General features: G+C 37.8%; 3 protein-coding genes and 1 long non-coding RNA gene across 4 annotated transcripts; 1 reads left to right on the top strand and 3 right to left on the bottom strand.

The window, feature by feature from the left end:
- The first annotated feature begins 1,697 nt into the window (after positions 1–1,697).
- LOC122083527 (cytochrome P450 84A1-like) lies at positions 1,698–3,652 on the top strand. Its single transcript, XM_042651362.1, has 2 exons — positions 1,698–2,722; positions 2,809–3,652. The coding sequence occupies exons 1-2, from the start codon at positions 1,793–1,795 to the stop codon at positions 3,430–3,432; spliced, it is 1,554 nt and encodes a 517-aa protein (XP_042507296.1). The 5' UTR covers positions 1,698–1,792; the 3' UTR covers positions 3,433–3,652.
- Positions 3,653–7,492: 3,840 nt separating this feature from the next.
- LOC122083518 (protein FMP32, mitochondrial-like) lies at positions 7,493–14,136 on the bottom strand. Its single transcript, XM_042651354.1, has 8 exons — positions 13,168–14,136; positions 12,899–13,030; positions 12,683–12,742; positions 8,279–8,355; positions 8,112–8,168; positions 7,900–7,966; positions 7,673–7,814; positions 7,493–7,589 (listed from the first exon to the last, which is right to left on the bottom strand). The coding sequence occupies exons 1-7, from the start codon at positions 13,414–13,416 to the stop codon at positions 7,695–7,697; spliced, it is 762 nt and encodes a 253-aa protein (XP_042507288.1). The 5' UTR covers positions 13,417–14,136; the 3' UTR covers positions 7,493–7,589; positions 7,673–7,694.
- Positions 14,137–14,311: 175 nt separating this feature from the next.
- LOC122083521 lies at positions 14,312–15,479 on the bottom strand. The gene is made up of 2 exons (XR_006141668.1): positions 15,157–15,479; positions 14,312–15,038 (listed from the first exon to the last, which is right to left on the bottom strand). It is a non-coding gene; the product is annotated as an uncharacterized LOC122083521 (long non-coding RNA).
- A 1,307-nt stretch (positions 15,480–16,786) lies between these two features.
- LOC122083519 (protein FMP32, mitochondrial-like) lies at positions 16,787–17,748 on the bottom strand. The gene is made up of 4 exons (XM_042651355.1): positions 17,645–17,748; positions 17,485–17,541; positions 17,278–17,344; positions 16,787–17,191 (listed from the first exon to the last, which is right to left on the bottom strand). The coding sequence occupies exons 1-4, from the start codon at positions 17,725–17,727 to the stop codon at positions 17,072–17,074; spliced, it is 327 nt and encodes a 108-aa protein (XP_042507289.1). The 5' UTR covers positions 17,728–17,748; the 3' UTR covers positions 16,787–17,071.
- Positions 17,749–17,973: the final 225 nt, after the last annotated feature.

Below are 17,973 nucleotides of genomic sequence, written 5' to 3'. Positions count from 1 at the left end.
ATCATCAGGGAAGAGATTTGGACAGTAAAGCTTGCATATATGGCAGAGGACAAATTTGAATTTATAAAGTAAATAAAGATCTTGAATATCTAGGATTTTATTATTACTTATTGGGTAGATATTATTAATCTATGTGAATTTACCATGTATGCAAATCTTTAATGAGATTGGTAAACAAAACTTCAACTAGACTGGAGAACACTAAAAAAGGAAAAAGAAAGAAGGAACAACTTTGAAGAAGAAGCAAGGAGAGAGAGAGAGAGAGAGAGGATTGAGATTTCTAAGCGGAATCAAAAGAGGAGTCCGCTTATATTGGGATTTTTATTATTTATTTATTTAAATATTAATAATATTAAACAGAGTTGTAACTGTTTACAATTCTATTGTTAGCAGGATTAAGATATTTAATATGTGTCAATCATATCACTTACGTGAATATTCACCTAGCTCCGAATGTTCTACATTCCTATTTTTCTGCATGTACTGCGACTATTTTATCTTTTTTCATTTATATCTAATGGTTACAATGTCAGATCATCATCGCAACAAGACAAAAAAATTAATATATTTTTTTAGTTTTTGGTAGAAAAGGACAAAAAAGCTGTGTGGACTGTGAACTTGGAAATGAGTTGCTACGACCATTTAAATAACCCTTATGATATGCGCATGGTGCACATGCACAATTAGATCTCAGCCGTACGTTGTCGCTGCTATTATTAACCTATTATTATTATTATTTTTTAAATTTATTTAACTCTTTTATTAATTTAAATTAAATTTAAGTAAAATGGTGAGCCGAACCGTCACGGGTTAAGCTGTCTGCCGCGACAAAGACGCGTTTCTCCAATTGCAAATATATGATGTAATAAGGGGACCCGTCATCCCCATATCCCAACATTTATGCTCAATATTTTTCATTTCAGAATCTCTATTTATTTTTTTCTAGAGAGAGAAAGAGAAAGAATTTACAATTACACATAGAACTATCGGTGGTAGGTGAAAGGCTGGCCCAGCCTCATTTCTATATCAATTTGATATTATTCCATATTTGAAGGGTTAGGATAATATTATCAATCCATGATAATCATGTTGATTCATAGATTTGGACGGCCGAGATTAAATGGGTTGGTCACCTAACCCCCTCACAGTGGTGTTTCAAGAGAGGAGAGATTCTATAATTATAGCTCTCGCATAAATATCAATAAAAATAGGTTTTTCTTTATAATTAGAAATAAAAAATGATTTAAATTTTGTTTTTAGTCTCAGCTTAAAATAGGATGAAAGGGTCTTCGTAGGTAAATATTATTAGATATATAGTATAAATCATAGTGTTTACCATATAAATGCATACAATAGTAGCAAGCATGACCTAGCATTTAATCAAGGATTAAAGAATCGAATCGGCCGATTCAAGATTGAATCAATCCTTGTATGGAAACTGCCCTAATGGATCTTGGGGGGATCTAGACCGATTCAGATCCCGATTCTAGTTTTTTAAACCTTGTGCCAAATCCAAACGAACGTGGTAAGGGAGAGATCAAAATCAAAGATATTAAATTAAGAAGTAAAGACCAAAAATTATTATTATAATTTATTTATATGTTTAGGGCCTCCTAGCTTGAAACACATGTGGCACTCAATATAGAAACTGTGGCTACAGAGTATTGACACGTTCAAGGACCTGTATAAAAGGCTCACTCATCTCCATTAAAGGTCAGCAGAGCAACCAACTATAGAAGAAGGTTAAGCCTGCGTTTTAGTGAGAGAGAGAGAGATAGAGAGAGAAAGCGTCATGGATTTCTCCGCTCTTCTGCAACCTACACCCATGTTGATCTTCTTTGTGCTTCCGTTACTGTTCTTACTTGGCGTATTGGTAAGGACACGAAGGAAACTACCATACCCGCCGGGACCTAAAGGGTTACCCATCATTGGAAACATGAACATGATGGATCAACTCACTCATCGTGGACTTGCCAAACTCGCCAAACAATATGGTGGTCTCTTACATCTTCGACTGGGCTTCCTTCATATGGTGGTGGTTTCCACACCAGAGATGGCTCGCCATGTCCTTCAACTTCAGGACAACATCTTCTCCAATCGTCCAGCCAACATAGCCATTAAATACCTAACCTATGATCGTGCCGACATGGCTTTCGCACACTACGGCCCCTTCTGGCGTCAGATGCGTAAGATCTGCGTGATGAGACTCTTTAGTCGCAAACGCGCTGAGTCATGGGCATCTGTAAGGGATGAAGTGGAGTCGATGATCCGCACGGTGGCGTCGAAAGCCGGCAAGCCTATTAACATCGGGAAGCTCGTGTTCTCCCTTACGATGAACATCACCTACAGGGCCGCTTTCGGTTCGGATCTTTTGGAGGGACAAGAGAAGTTTGTGTCTATATTGCAGGAATTCTCGAAGCTCTTTGGTGCTTTCAATTGGGCTGATTTCATCCCCATGCCAAGCATGGTCCACCCTCAGGCTCTCCACCAGAGACTCGTCAAGGCCCGGAAGTCGCTCGACGTTTTTATCGACAAGATCATCGACGAACACTTAGCCAAGAAGAAGAACGGCGCCACCCGATCCGACGATGCCGACATCGACAGTGACATGGTTGATGATCTCCTCACTTTCTACAGCGAAGAGGCCAGGAAAAGTGGTGAATCGGATGACTTGCAAGCTTCCATCACCCTCACCAAAGATAACATCAAAGCCATAATCATGGTAAATGAGTGAGAGAATTTTAGTTGGCTAGCTTTTCATGGAAGAGTTATACCCAATTTTTTAACCAATGTTATACGAGTTTACAGGATGTGATGTTCGGGGGAACTGAAACGGTGGCATCGGCGATAGAGTGGGCCTTGGCGGAGATGATGAAGAGGCCAGAAGAACTGAAGAGAGTGCAACAAGAACTTGTCGACGTAGTCGGACTGGAGAGGAGGCTCCAAGAAACAGACTACGAGAAGCTTACTTACTTCAGATGCGCAATGAAGGAGACGCTCCGGCTCCACCCGCCGATCCCGCTCCTGCTCCACGAAACCGCTGAGGATGCGGAAGTGGCAGGATTCGCGATCCCAAAAGGGGCGCGCGTGGTTATTAACGCTTATGCTATTGGAAGGGACAAAGATTCGTGGGACGAACCGGACACGTTCATGCCATCACGGTTCCTGAGGGAGGGAGCACCCGACTTCAAGGGGAGCAACTTCGAATTCGTGCCGTTCGGGTCGGGTCGGAGGTCATGTCCAGGTATGCAGTTGGGTTTATACGCTCTAGAATTGGCCGTGGGTCATCTGCTCCATTGCTTTACATGGGAATTGCCCGACGGGATGAAACCCAGCGAACTCGACATGAACGATGTCTATGGACTCACCGCTCCCAGAGCGGTTCAACTCGTGGCTGTACCGACTCCTCGACTCAGTCTTCCTCTTCTCTGAGTTCTCTCACTCACCCATATGGCCTTCGCTTCAGAGAGAGGAGGGGGGTATGAGGTAGAACGATGACTCCTGCAACTTGGAAGTTAAATCTTGATTTTCTTTCTATCTTTTCTCCATGATGAGTCCATGGTTGCTCTTGCTCTCCATGGTCTATCCATTTTATTCTTAATTCTTATATATATATAAAAGAAGAACAGAAAAGATGTGTTTTATTTTTTTCCTTTCCTTCTCTTTATTTTGTTTTTTTTTTTTTGCTTCTTTTTGTTTTTCAATGTGAAGACAACGAAGAAATAACAGAGAGAAAATTGAAAAGATTGTGTTCTATCTGAGCCTCTTGTCAATTTCTGTGTGCTATGTTTTTTTTTTCCCTGTCGTTCACTCACTATGGAAGTGAATTATAACTGGCATTTCTCTGAGTCTCATCTGTACTTCTGACTTCTGACTTCTGAGTCAAGAAGCAGAGAGAGAGAGAGAGAGAGAGAGAGAGATTAGGGGAAAAAAGGGATATTATTGTTATTTTCCCTTCCCAGGTTTTCTGTTTTTTTGGATTGTATTTGTCCTTTGTCTTTGCTTTAGAGAGAGAGAGAGAGAGAGAGATTTATACATCGAGTCAATCAATCAACATTTATTCACTAATACTTATATAATGATTCGTATATATATTATAAATGTTGAAAACATAACAAAGAATCAACACTTATCCACTAATCAAAACTTACATAATGATTCACATATATGCTATATATATATATATATATATATGTCAAAAACATTACAAAAACGAGAAAGATGGAATTGGAGATGATGATGAAGATGATGTGCTTAACGTGTTGTGGTGGGATTGAGAGTGAAGTGATGTTGTGCTAGTGCCTAGTGGTGAGTGGTGAATGGCGAAATTAAGGTGGAAGTGGTGAATGCATGGTGATGCTGGCATTACGTAGTGGTGTTGTATACTTATACTGTTTTGTCTTTGGAAGGTTTAAAAAGAGTTTGCGTTCGCTAATGACTTTTTAAGTAATGTAATCGGACCCAAAAAAGAAGAAGTCATAATCCTAACAATAATAAATTAGAGAGGGCAGAAGATTTGACAAGGACCGTTTGCTTTTGAGTTTTACATTCTTTACTCCTACTGGCCCCTTCTGGTTACTTCCATAAGGGTTATATAATCATGAGGAAAATATTTTCGATACGCTGTTGGGGTGGCGGGGAGGAGTCTGTTCTTTTCTGTCCTTTGCTCTCTTCCAAGGATTTAATTCGTATCAATATTGATACTGATACATATCAGTTGTATCAAACTGATATGGAATCAAAATAATATTTATTCAACAAAAAATGGATGTTCATACGATATCGATTAGGTATTGGTATCGGTCATGACAGATACAGCCGATCCACTGTTGATTCCTAAAATCGTGCTTTCTCATCAGCCAGAATCGGGATTGGACAAAGGTTAGGGGATATTTGGGTTGAATCTTACCGATCCCTCATCGATCCTGCTGAGACCGACCTGGATCCACATTTTGGGGTTTTAAACCTGGGTTTCTCCACCTCATAGTCCCTATCCTGCCCAAGTCGTAATAGGATTTGAAGAGTTGTCATGATCATTCATATCAATTTCACAGGAAGACATGAAAACTGCCCTTCTGCCAAATGCAAGCAAGGATGGTCATAGATCAGCATACTCTCTAGAGTACTCTAAGCTCTATATACAGATTTAAGGTCAGCCTAGTTCTGAGCTCTACAGAGTTTTAGAGCCTCCACCTCTTTCATCAACCTCGGACCCACTTTTAAATTTTACATACCCTGGGAGGAGGCCCAGTAGCCTTGATGTGAGGTGCATCTCCTGAATCCCTTGGCAACGTCTGCACATTATAGTCCACAGAAACATTATCAAATTAATGTCGATTGACAAGGCAGAAGGTACCATTCCTTCCTTGTATCATCTTTGTTCTGCACTTCAAAACCACCAACTTTAAATGTTGTATGGACCACACTCTTCAATCAAATGTTGTATGCTCCCATGTCCTGTTCAGTCTTATTAGGGTGAACTTTCTCCTTCATTTTGGAGAGTAATTGTTACAGATTTCATAGATCAAAGATTTAAAAATTTGGGATCCAGGGATTGTCTTGAACTCTGAACCCCGTCAATTCAATCTGAATTAGCCAACCACAAGTGATCATCAATAATCCGAGGTTTAAAACAGATCCCCATACTTGACTGTTAATATAGAGCCATTGTAGAAAGAACAACTTTCTGGATATAGAGATTTCTTGTCCTAATTCTACCTTCTCGAAAGAAAATTCAGAAAAAGCTGCTGCTGACTACCAGAGAGTTCAAACCAGGTGATTTGACAAAATTCAGAAAAAGCTACTGCTGACTACCAGAGAGTTCAAACCAGGTGATTTGACAAAATTCAGAAAAAGCTACTGCTGACTACCAGAGAGTTCAAACCAGGTGATTTGACAAAAGCCAATCTAAAATAACTCTTCTGTAGCTATGTGCAATTTTCTTCAATCATTTTCCCAATAAGAGGATGAAATTTCTATCCTCTTACGTAATGTATGACTTGTGAATGAATGAGAAATAGACTACTCAGGGATTGGCTGACTTAATACTCTCAGTAAGGGAAGCAACCCCAGTTCTCAGTTCTACAGAGTTTCAGAACCTTCACCTTTTCATCAACGTTATACCCTGGGAAAAACCCCAGTAATCTTGAGGTGAGGTGTATCTCCTGAATTTCTTGGCAACCTCTGCACATTATAGTCCACAGAAACAAATATCAAAATGATGTTGATTGCCACAGCAGAAGGTAACACTGCTTCCTTATCAACTTTGTTCCATATATTCTACACTACCAAATCACCAACTTTAAAAGTTGTATGGACAACATTCTTCAGTTTCCTGACCAATCCGCTAAGGCCTTCCACTCTTCTTGTACATCAAGAAGGAACACATGATCTTGTCATTAACCAAGTCAAAAATAGAACAGACCTTTAATTTTAACCCCTGTAAATTCATTCTTTCTGCTAAGTCGATGTTAGCTCAGTTTTGCTAACCCAAAAACCACCAAAAAAATAAATAATAATCTGAGTCTTTCAGCAACACATATTACCCCGTGCTACTTGGATTTGGGAAAGAGAAACTTACAAGGACTTAGATGCATACAAAAGATTGAACTGTCTTTACCCAGTAACCATAGACTGATATTTTGAATTATTAACTTTTTATTATATATATATCCAGTAATGTCCAAGTTTGAAAATGCAATAAACCTGTACCCGATTCTGCCATATGGCAGGCCCAGGGTCACATGCTTACATGTCAAGTTCAGTCTTATTAGAGTTTTCGAGTAGAAAAAACACAGCGTTGAAAAATTAAGGATTATAGAGAGGTGCATGTCAATACATGGATGGCTGAAAAATATAAGGTAAAATGCCAACACATGGGGGGGTACATGATTAAACTTGAGCCTAAAATTTGAAAATGGCCAATCGAGACCATTCCCTAGATATTTCAATGATCTGACACAAATAGATGCCGGTTCGAAGAACCACTCCAAATGTGCAGGTATGTCTTAATAAACTTTTGCTTTGAAAAAAAAAAAAAATTCTTTTTTATTTTTTTAATCCAGAAAACCATTATACCAATGTGCTCTCATTGAATACCCTGAAATATCAATCAGATCAACTCCCAGTTTGACAGAATGTTGTGGTCAGTGAGTGAGAACTCCTTTACCCAAAAAAAAAAATGAGTGAGAACTCAAGCCAACTCGAAAAATGAAGAGCCATAATTTGTCTCCCCACCCCCCCAAAAAAAACTCCACAAACACACACAAAACACCAGGAAATAAGTAATAAATAATATTTACAGAGGTCATTTCCAGTTGATTTTCCCTACCATATCCATTTGCATCTTCCTCAGTGAATCGATCTTTCCATTTTATGTTTAAGCTACTATTCTGGCTTCCCTCAGTCATCCAAAAATTGAGATAGCAAACAACCATTATATATTAATTTTGTTCTTCTTTCAAGTGGAATGGACAGCATAAGAAGATATGTGTAAAGCAAATGGGACTACCCAAGGAGAACGGAAAAATTAATATTCAGTCAGGATACATATAAGAAATGTTCTCTTGGGTCACAATTTCCAACTGAAGCTGCAAGTGATTTTCAAAAATTTCAGCATGCAATTTCATCGGAGGGAAAAATGAACATAATAAAAATTTCTTTCTCTAGTCACCTTTAATTGCAAAAGAATATCTTCACATCAGAATACGAATAACAGCAAGTCCAGCAGCAGAGATGGAGACAAAAGTACCTATGCAGTACTTTATGACATCATATTTTGCTGCTTCAAGTTGAGCCTTTAATGCATGAATTTCCTGTAAATAAGAATTTCAACAAAAATTAATGCCGCACATAAATCATAACTCAATTCCATTTATCAACAACATTTATAAATCTCACCCTATCAAGCTTGTTAGTTAGATTTGAGGTTTCTGCATTTTGATTGGCCAGTTCATCACGTATACGCCTGCATTTGTTAGTAAATATCAACTATGAATTCCCATAAAAAGAAGAAACCTATGAAGAATTCATCTCATCAAGAAAACAGGATACAAATGCCATCATGCAATTCCCACAAAGGAAAAGATTGTCTTAACTTATGATTTCCTCACCCTCTTTCAAGATTCAAATCCAAACGCTGCCCGGCAGTTACCTTATCAATCTCATATCTAAGCCAAAAACAGTGAAAGTTTGCACAATGAATATCTAAGAAACCAAAGAATGCCATAAGCATTATCATGCAGAAATCACTTTGAGGCTAAATTCTACCAAACTAGACCTCAGTTCACTGCGCATCTTCTCTATATCAGTCCGAAGTTTTTCAGTCTCACGTTGCAATAAAGAGAAATGGTGCTCCTGCATTACGAGTATTGATTGACCTTCAGAAAATAAAACATTAAGGGGCTAACATTTTCTAGATTTGGACAAGAACAAATGAATACAGATTGGCACTAGGTTACTCATAGCATATTACAGAACTATCATGATGGAGCATTTAGGCCAAAATCGCCTTGCAGTATGGTCAAGTCCTGTTATTGCCTTTGACAATTTTAAATGTGAGGCTGAGTTTGACAATAAACATGGTTTTAACGTCTCTTGCAGACATAATTGAATATGCAATATGCTTGGAAATATTAAGAACTTGTACGGAAGAGAATAAAAGACAACAGCCACATTCATAAAGACATTAAGAGAATGGGTTATATCCTTGACATAATTGCCAAACCAGATCAGTTGGGATCATCCAACCCATCCATTTGGTATCGAGAGATTTATATCCTTGACATAATTTCCAATCTTAAACAGGTCAGTTGAGATAATCCAACCTGCGCCCCCTCGGCTAAAAGTTTGCTACTGCATTCGGCCTACCATCCCTTTGATATTGAGAGATTTAAATCATTCAGTTTCCATTTGTGTCAAAAAGGGAAGGGGGGGGGGGGAGATCCCGAAAAACAAAAATATTATTTTCCATTCTTTTTACCTTTCAAATGAATTTAAAAAATATCTTGTTAAAAGCATTTGTTTCAAATAATTTTTATCCAGTTGATTCCTTAGTGGAATCCACCAGATGATGTGTTTGATTGGAAGTAAGGATCATTATAACAGTTGGAACTGCCTATGTACCTAAAGTGGGACAGGCTACAAGGTAGGATTCACAATGCTGTTTTTCTACTTTGCTTTTGAACTAGAACTCTCAATAAATCATCAGAGGATAAGGCCCAAACTTCAAAGGAACTATCTGTAAACTCAGTTCAAAAATATCAGACTGCTTTATATGCAGAACCAGAAATTAATTTTAAAAAATCTATATCATAATTTTTAACTACAGCTCTCTATGTAAACTTTCCAGCAGTGCTGTGCACATTCAATCACCATAGAACGCGAATCCCTGAAAATTCAGATAACAAAGAGGACACGCCCATCATCCCTTTTAAGAAAACATGGAGGATTCTTACCACCTGCAGAGTTTCAAATCATTTGCAATCCAAAACTCAGAACTGTTTTGTTTTATGTCTGGAGTTGATCGGCCAAATCTGTGGTTTATTGCTCTGTTAATTATCCACTGTTACATAACTGATTGGTTCATCAGTATCTCAGTCTGTGATATTGATCACCATTAATACAACCTTGTTATCACTCTGATCAAACACATATACAGGTTTTTTGTTTTTTTTTGTTTTTTTGTTTTTTTGTTTTTTTGTTTTTTTGTTTAAACTGACCTGTAGCCAGAACCTCTGCTGCGCCTGTTCAGATGAGCATGGTTTGAGAACACGAGCGAAACACGCAAAATTTTTCGCATGTTTGCAGGTATCAACCCAGGTCAAAACGAAACCTTAGGCGATTTTAAAATATCACCTGTTTCGACCTGGTTTCGACAGGTTTCGACCAGGTTTCCCATGTTTCGACATGGGACATTTCAACCTTCTCTTGTGCAATTTTTCTCCCAATTGTGGGAAACTTGGGGAAACATTGGAGATTTTCATTTTTTGGCACTTATTTATGCCAAATATCATTTAAGTAAGTGAAATAACAAAAATAAAAAACATAATGAAATAACAAATATAATTTGTTTTTTATATTTTTTATTTCATTTACTTAAGATATGATATTTGTTAAATATTATTCAATATGTTTTTTATATTTGTTATTTCATTTACTTTTGGTTATAGGGGCGATTTTCAACTTTTAAATGCTAGGGTTTTTCTCAATTATGAAAATTTTATAAAACCTATAATGTTAAAACATTGCTAAAAACCAAAACTCCGGTAAAATAATATTTTGTTTTGATATCCCTAAATTATTTTCGTTCAGGTGATTTTAATAGCATTCGTGCACTTTAAAATAAGTTTGACCGGAGCATAACTATGTCATTACAACTCAGAATTAAGTAATCTTAGACTTTTTAGAAATCTGGTTTTATGTTATACCTAATACAAAAAGTCTCACGTAAAAATAAAAATCATTTGACCAGTCAAACTTATTATAGCTTAATGTGACTTAATATTGATTTTTTGTGATTTGATGTGGTTAAATGTTGATTTTAATGACTTGATGTGACTTAATTTTGATTTTTTATGATATAAGATATATATAGCTTACTAAATAATGTTAGAAAAGATAAAATGCGTGCCTTGAGGGTAGTGAGTCACAACTTGGATGGAACCGCTTAGACACTCTACTTGGAATTGAGTCACTACTTTCGAGTGTTGAGTAATTGAGTCACTACTATTCAGTGTTGATAGATAACTGTTGATGATGTAATATTTTTATCTATTTTGAATCATTTGGATTATGTTTTATGTTTTGATGTAAATTGTAGACTATATACAGTCATTATGCAGTAAAGTTTCAGAATTTAAGCCAACAAGTCAACGTAATGATTATTGAACCTTTGGTTCACCACACAAGTAAGACTTTATGTGTTTTTTTTTTATGAAACTAATGATGTGAATGTGTTAGAAATGTTTAAAATAGACTGCACACAAAAAATAAGACAAAAAAAAACATTGTTTGGGGGTCGAAACCTAAGTTTCCACTATACTAGGAAAAATTCCCCAGTATCCTCGAAATTTCTCAGGTTTCTATTGAAATTTCGGTCTCCCCAGAGGTCAAAACCTGATACTGTGAACCTTGCAGATGAGATAGAACCCTTTCTTTTAACAGGTGATAATATGTTTTGATCTGCACCTTAATCGTTTGAAATTTTGTATAATTCTCTTTTGATTTAGACTAGTTCTTCATTTTTTTCCATAATTGATATGTTCTGAATTCTTTTTCTTTGGGTAAATGAAATTTCATTCAGAAGAGGGAGACATGCACACCTCCCTTAACCATGGAGAGGAAATAGGACAACATATCCTACTCTCAATGGATAAGGCCCTCTTAGCTAGAGAATCAGCAATGCAGTTTGAATTTTCCAGAATTAATTCTTGGTGCGTTGAATTTCATTTTTCCTGATAATTTTAATTTCAATTTTATTCTTCTAGTTGAGACTTGAGATAAGATTTGCTTCCATCCTATAACGACTAGGACTCGTTTCCTAATCATAGCAGAATTAGGACTCCTAATTCCTAGTGCAAGTAGGATCATGTTTAATATCCTTTTTGCATCACCTGAACTCTTCTAAGTGGATGAAGTACTCGGTGGGGGTATGATGTCTTGTATTCCATTGCAATCATTTGTAGGCTGATTCCGAAGGGCCGATAAAAGCCAGAGGTATTCTATGTAATTTGAGAGAGGTGTGAGAACAAGCGGCTGTAACCCTATTTTCCGTTGACAATGAAGTAGATCTCATCTCATTATGGATGTCGGCAATCTTGCCGAACCACATAAATTCTTGCATTATGTGATTGTTTGCGATTTTCATTTCTAATGTAAAATTGAACCACAAGTGATCCAATCCCAGTTAGGATCTTTAGTAAATTTAATAAATTTCAGATTCAAGAACAAATCAAAAAAATAAAACAGAAAAAATAGAGAATGAGGGAAATAATGGGGGTAGGGGAATGGCTATCTCAGCCTGGGTCCTCAACTCTCACAACTGATGAACACAACCTATCTCAGGCAAATCTTTGCAAACAGCAAGAGAAAATTTCATTCAATCTAATTCATCTACAATGTTGTAGCCCTTTACAAACTTATATAGAAGATTCAAAACAAACTCAAACACTAAAAAAGAAAGGCCTAACACAATCCTTAATTAATTAGGAAACCTAAACTGACTAGAAAACTGAAATAACAAAGAAAATAGACTTAAAACAGGACTTTAACTAAACTAATGAATTAAATCTCGTTTTCCTACTTTCTACACATATTTTAGGCCCATTAAAGTGGCATATTACAAAGAAAACCCATGAGATCACAGGCCCAACACCTACATAACTCAACCCAAGGCTTATTTCCAATGAAACAAACACTTTAAGTGACTTATCTGCATCAATTTCTTTCTGCATTGTTTTAGGTTTTCATAAATTTCTTTATTAATAGAAGTATAGAACAACATTTAATAGAAATTAAAGAAGGGGATAGCTGCAAGCTGCTCATGATCGAAAAACTCCATACTAAAGAAAATATACTCAAATTCTTATTAAACAGATTCAAATGCAGCAAGGTAGCAATAATTGAAAGCATTTCCTTATAAAATAACTCTAAAATTGGAGAAGAATACAGACGCAGAAGATACCTGGGAACTCTCTACTTGGGATTTAAATTTTGACAAATTAGATTCTTGAAGCATCACCGACTACATGAATAAACAGAGAAATTGGAAGTCAGACCTTATGTGGTTTGCCTGTTCATTGGTGAAGAATAAAATGAATATTAGCATCAACTGCAAAAACTAAGGCTAAGCATAACACAAATTGAAAGAAAATCATGAGGCAAACAATGAAATCTTTACTTTCTCCATCTCTGCTTTGGAGACAAAAGACTGAGCAACATTTTCCAAGCTATCATTCAAAACTTCAATAATGGCCGCTGTCATTGCCTCAGCATGTTTTGATTGCACACCTTGTGCTTCCAATCTCCTAACCTGAAAACACAGACAGTACGCTTCCTCAGCCTCAATTACTAGTAAGATGGAAATTGAACCCAAAACCCAAATTTCTCCAACGGGAACGGAAGGGAAAAAAGAAGAGGAAAAGGGGATATGGAGGAGAGATCAATTACCAGCGCAAGCGTATCCACAAGAAAGGCCTGGGAGCCATTGGATTTAACAAGCTGTGATATCTGACTAGAATAGAATCTATTGAATCGCAAACTCGAAGATGAAGAAGCAGATAAGCCATGGAAGGGGGCTTCCAGGCAGACCTGATCTAGACTACTTGAGACTTTGAATCCTGTTCTGAAATTGGAGAAACAAATCCCTGAATTTAATCCCAACAGCATACCACGCTTACAGGCCGCATTACCGGCCATCTGCAACTTTGTGGATGAAAATTTGATAAAATCTAATTACACAATCCAAACAACCAACAATTTCAACACTAAAACGTGGAGCTCCAGAAATGAGAACTCTCTTCACTGTATCGAATCCAATCAGGTTTTTTTCTTTCCTTTTTTTAAATAAAAGGTTGGACTAAAAAGGGATGGATTGTGCTCCACGTACTCGACAGAGAAATGAGAAATCTCAGCTCCACCTTCCTGATTCTTTTACAAAAGTAATATGAGAATCGAGACGAAGAAATCGATTGAGAGAGAAGGAAGCAGAGAAGACAAGACAAGACAAGACAAGACAACTTCTCGTTATAGAACTGTCTATGAGGGAGGAGGGAGGAGGGAGGAGGGAGGCGTGAGGGAAGAGAAGGTATTTCATTCGTCATTGAACATGTCTCTCTCCCTCTCTCTCTCTCTCTCTCTCTCTCTCTCTCTCTCAAGTCTCCAGAGTCCAGAGTCCGGAATTCCATAGTCTTGCCTTAGTCCTGGGCCTCTGGCTCGACCTCCTCGTCTTTCTGTCCAGAGTCTCGCTGGGGCTGACCGCGTGATACCGGCAACTTTCACCCCATTAGTTAGTAATTGTTGTCCTTTAGGCCCCAGAGTCCCGAGTCCGGAAGTCCATAGTCTTGCCTTATTTCTGGGACTCTGGCTCGACCTCCTCGTCTCTCTGTCGGGAGTCTCGCTCGGGCTGACCACGTGATACCGGCAACTTTCACCCTATTAGTTGGTAATTGTTGTCCTTCAGGCTCCGTTTGTTTCAGTGTAAAAATTTTTCAATGTTTGTTTTCAAAAGGTAAAATAAGGAGTAAAAGACCATTGAAATTTCTAAGTCCCAATTTATCCTCTGTAATTGACTCTCAGTATTGATCATATATCGTTCGATGAAATGACTCACAAAAATGAAATTGTTTCTGGTAAGTTAACAAAGCGTACAATATAGCTCCAAAACCAATAATAATTTAAAGAAAATTTTGAAATTGATTCAACCCCAAAGATGATCAAAACAGCACAGCCCTTGCCTTCCCCTCTAAGTCACAATTGACACAGGCACCAGTCTCCTCGTGGGCAGTAGCACAGCCCTTGCCGACATCTCCATAACCACAGTCGACAGCAACCTTGCCGGCAATCATAACATCAGTGGCCCTCATCAAACCATCAAGGAGGGAGCGGCAACATCCATAGAAGTTGTCGAACTCTCTCTAGGTAACAGAGTAGTTGACGTTGATGGCTGTGAAGAGCAATGTGTCATTAGCTTACATTTGCATCATTTTTATTTAATTCACTCTATTTGTATCTTTCTGCGACATTTATACAAATAGAAAAGGAGGTGTTAATTGCCACACCGAGAGAAGAACAGAGAGTAAGGAAGCTTCGTGGCATCTCTCAACAGAAGACAAGTTAATGATACAATGGGAATCCTCATCGCCCTCACTGGTACTGTATCTTTTTCCACCTTGAAAGCAACTCCCCCAAGCCATCCTAAAAAGGTTGGAGATGAGAAGGAAACATACTGGGGGCTTGTTGGTCAGGAGGAGATTGAAAGAAGCTAAGTTTGGAACCAAGGTCATGCTTCACCCAAAGATATTGCAGGAGTACCAGCGAACCTCGACACCCAAAAAAATAGGATTTTGATGAGAACGACAAGCTAAGTGGCCACGTGAAGAGAGACTGATTCAATCTCCCTTAAAGAGTTGCAAATATCTGAGTAGAAAGGCATCAAACCAGGCATCTTGAGCTCAGAGAGCTTGATCTCGAGGAGATTGAAATTGGCCTGCAACGTGTCTTTAACTTAGTATTTCCCAATTGAAGAGGCCTTCCTCGCGACAAGCAGAGTCATTGCGTTAAAGCCCCCCAAAAAATCTGTCACTTCTGGTAAAGAACAAGGAAGAGAAGGGTGAACCGAAGGAAGAGTTCTTCGCAACAGAAAGTGACTCACTATTATGGAGAAGATAATGGGGGAGAGGCCATAGAAAAAACGATGGGAGAGCCACCATGAGAAGGCGATGGGGAAGACAAGAAGAGAGAGAATAGCCTCCTCGTTTTGTTTCTTTCGATTTTATCGAGAACGAGAATTTATCGGGAACGAAAGTCATTGTTTTACCGGCGATTTTCTGTCCATTTTTGACGTAAAATTTATTGAGGTATTTTCCGGTAAATGCTATGGTTTTGGTAAATTTTCCATAATGAAAATTTCCCAAATTAAAAAACGAACGACGGAAAAACTCATTTTATGGTAAAATTTGTTTTGCCGACTCTTTTACGTCGAAACAAACAGAGCCTTAATGGAAAAAAGAAGTTTGAAAAAGTAGAGTGGCCCTTACCCTACACAAAGGAGATGATATGACCACTCTATCCCTCATGAAAGGTGAAAATCTTGTTAGCATAAGGATCACGCTGCGGCTGCCTTTCAAGGATGCTTCTCCCATTTTTTATTTTGGGAAGTGGTTCTCTATCCAATAGTGTCTCTCTCTCCTCTCAAAACAAGGGGTAAATGTGTCTTTTTACAAAAGGAGGAGATAGACACATTGGAGTGTTGGTGTTGGCCATGCTCTTCAACAATTTTTTTTTTTTTTCCCTTTAACTTTTTAAAGGGAATGAGTTCCTTGTCTGGTTGTGTAGTGTATACTGGTGCTCTCTATGTCTATTTCTCTCCTCTCACAATAGGGGTAAATATATCATTTCATAGGAGAGAGGACAAAGATAAACATAGGGAGGCACTAAGGTACGCATGTAGCTTGGCAACGTTCTTTTCCCATAAATAAAAGTGAAGAAAAGAAATCCTACCTAGCTACATGGTGCCTGCACCCAGACACAATGAGAGGCAAAATGACCGCCCCACGCTCATGAATACAAAAAATCACACATTTGGTTTTGCACAACAACCCACCTTAAATCCCAAATGCACATATTGGGAATCAAACCTGAGACTGTGCGCCATCCACACACATTTGGAGATGTTCCCGTGTTCTGTGATTGGCCTCGCATTGGCACAGGGCCATGCTGCCAAGCAGAGAACCATATGCCAATCGCATCTCTCACGCGCGCACACACACACAGGCACGCCCACATGAAAATCCTTCAGAAGCTTGGTAATCATATTTATCCTTTCAAGAGTTTTATCATATCTAACCGTCCAATCTTCCCTACCTACCACTATCCTCTTTAACCAGAAAATTATTTCATCAAATGCCAGGGTACCATCTGAAATTAGTTTGTGAAAATCCCATAAGTTCACAAAATGAAATTTAATTTGATGCATTCAGAGTTGGTTTTGAAGAATCCTCTTCTTGATTTTAAATAGAATTTATTCGGTTCCTTATCCTCAGGTATCCAAAAATTGAGATAGTAACCATGAAAAAAAGGTGCATCCAGTATATATTGCTTCCATTCTTCTTCTAAGTGGCATGAACATTACAGGAAAATATGTGTCAAGGCAAATGAGAATACCCGAGGGGAACAGAAAAATAAATATTCAGTCTGGATACATTTATGAAATGTTCTCTTCGGCCACAAGTTCCAACTGAAGCTGCAACTGAATTTTAAAAATTTTTCAGCATACAATTTCATCAGAGGGGGAAAAAATGAACATACTAGAATTTCTTTCTCTAGAGTCATCTTTAATTGCCTAACAATATCTTCACATCAGAATGCGAATAACAGCAAGTCCAACAGCAGAGATGGAGACAAGAGTACCGATACAGTACTTTATGACATCATATTTTGCAGCTTCAAGTTGGGCCTTTAATGCATGAATTTCCTGTCAAAAAATATTTTAAACAAAAATTAATGCCGCACATAAATCATAACTCAATTCCATTTATCAACAACATTTATAAATCTCACCCTATCAAGCTTGTTAGTTAGATTTGAGGTTTCTGCATTTTGATTGGCCAGTTCATCTCGTATACGCCTGCATTTGTTGGTAAATATCAACTACTAATAAAAGAAGAATTTTATGACGAACGCATCTCATCAAGAAAACAGTGCATACAAATCCCATCAAGCAATTCCCACAAAAGAAAATTTTGTTATAACATATAATTTCCTCACCCTCTTTCAAGATTCAAATCCAAACGTTGCCCAGCAGTTACCTTATCAATCTCATACCTGAGCCAAAAAACAATGAAATGTTGCACAACGAATATGTAAAAACAGAGAATGTCATCCATTAGAAGAAATCACTTTGAGGCAAAATTCTCCCAAACCAGACCTCAGTTCACTGCGCATCTTCTCTATATCATTCCGGAGTTTTTCAGTCTCGCGTTGCAATAAAGAGAAATGATGCTCCTGCATTAGGAGTACAGATTAACCTTCAGAAAATAAACATTGAAGGGCTAACATTTTTCAGAATTGGACAAGAACAAATGAATACCAATTGGCCCCACCAGCCTACTCATAGCATATTATAAAATAATCATATTTGTAGTATGGTCAAATCCTTCGATTGCCTAGACTTTGACAATTTTAAATGTGAGGCTGAGTTTGACAATAGACATGGTTTTGAACGTCTCTTGCAGACATAATTAAATAGGTAATATG

Source organism: Macadamia integrifolia, chromosome 7 (assembly GCF_013358625.1).
Source record: "Macadamia integrifolia cultivar HAES 741 chromosome 7, SCU_Mint_v3, whole genome shotgun sequence".
NCBI lineage: Eukaryota > Viridiplantae > Streptophyta > Magnoliopsida > Proteales > Proteaceae > Macadamia > Macadamia integrifolia.
The sequence above is the reverse complement of the archived record's forward strand: the minus strand, read 5'-3'. Positions and strand labels throughout refer to the sequence as shown.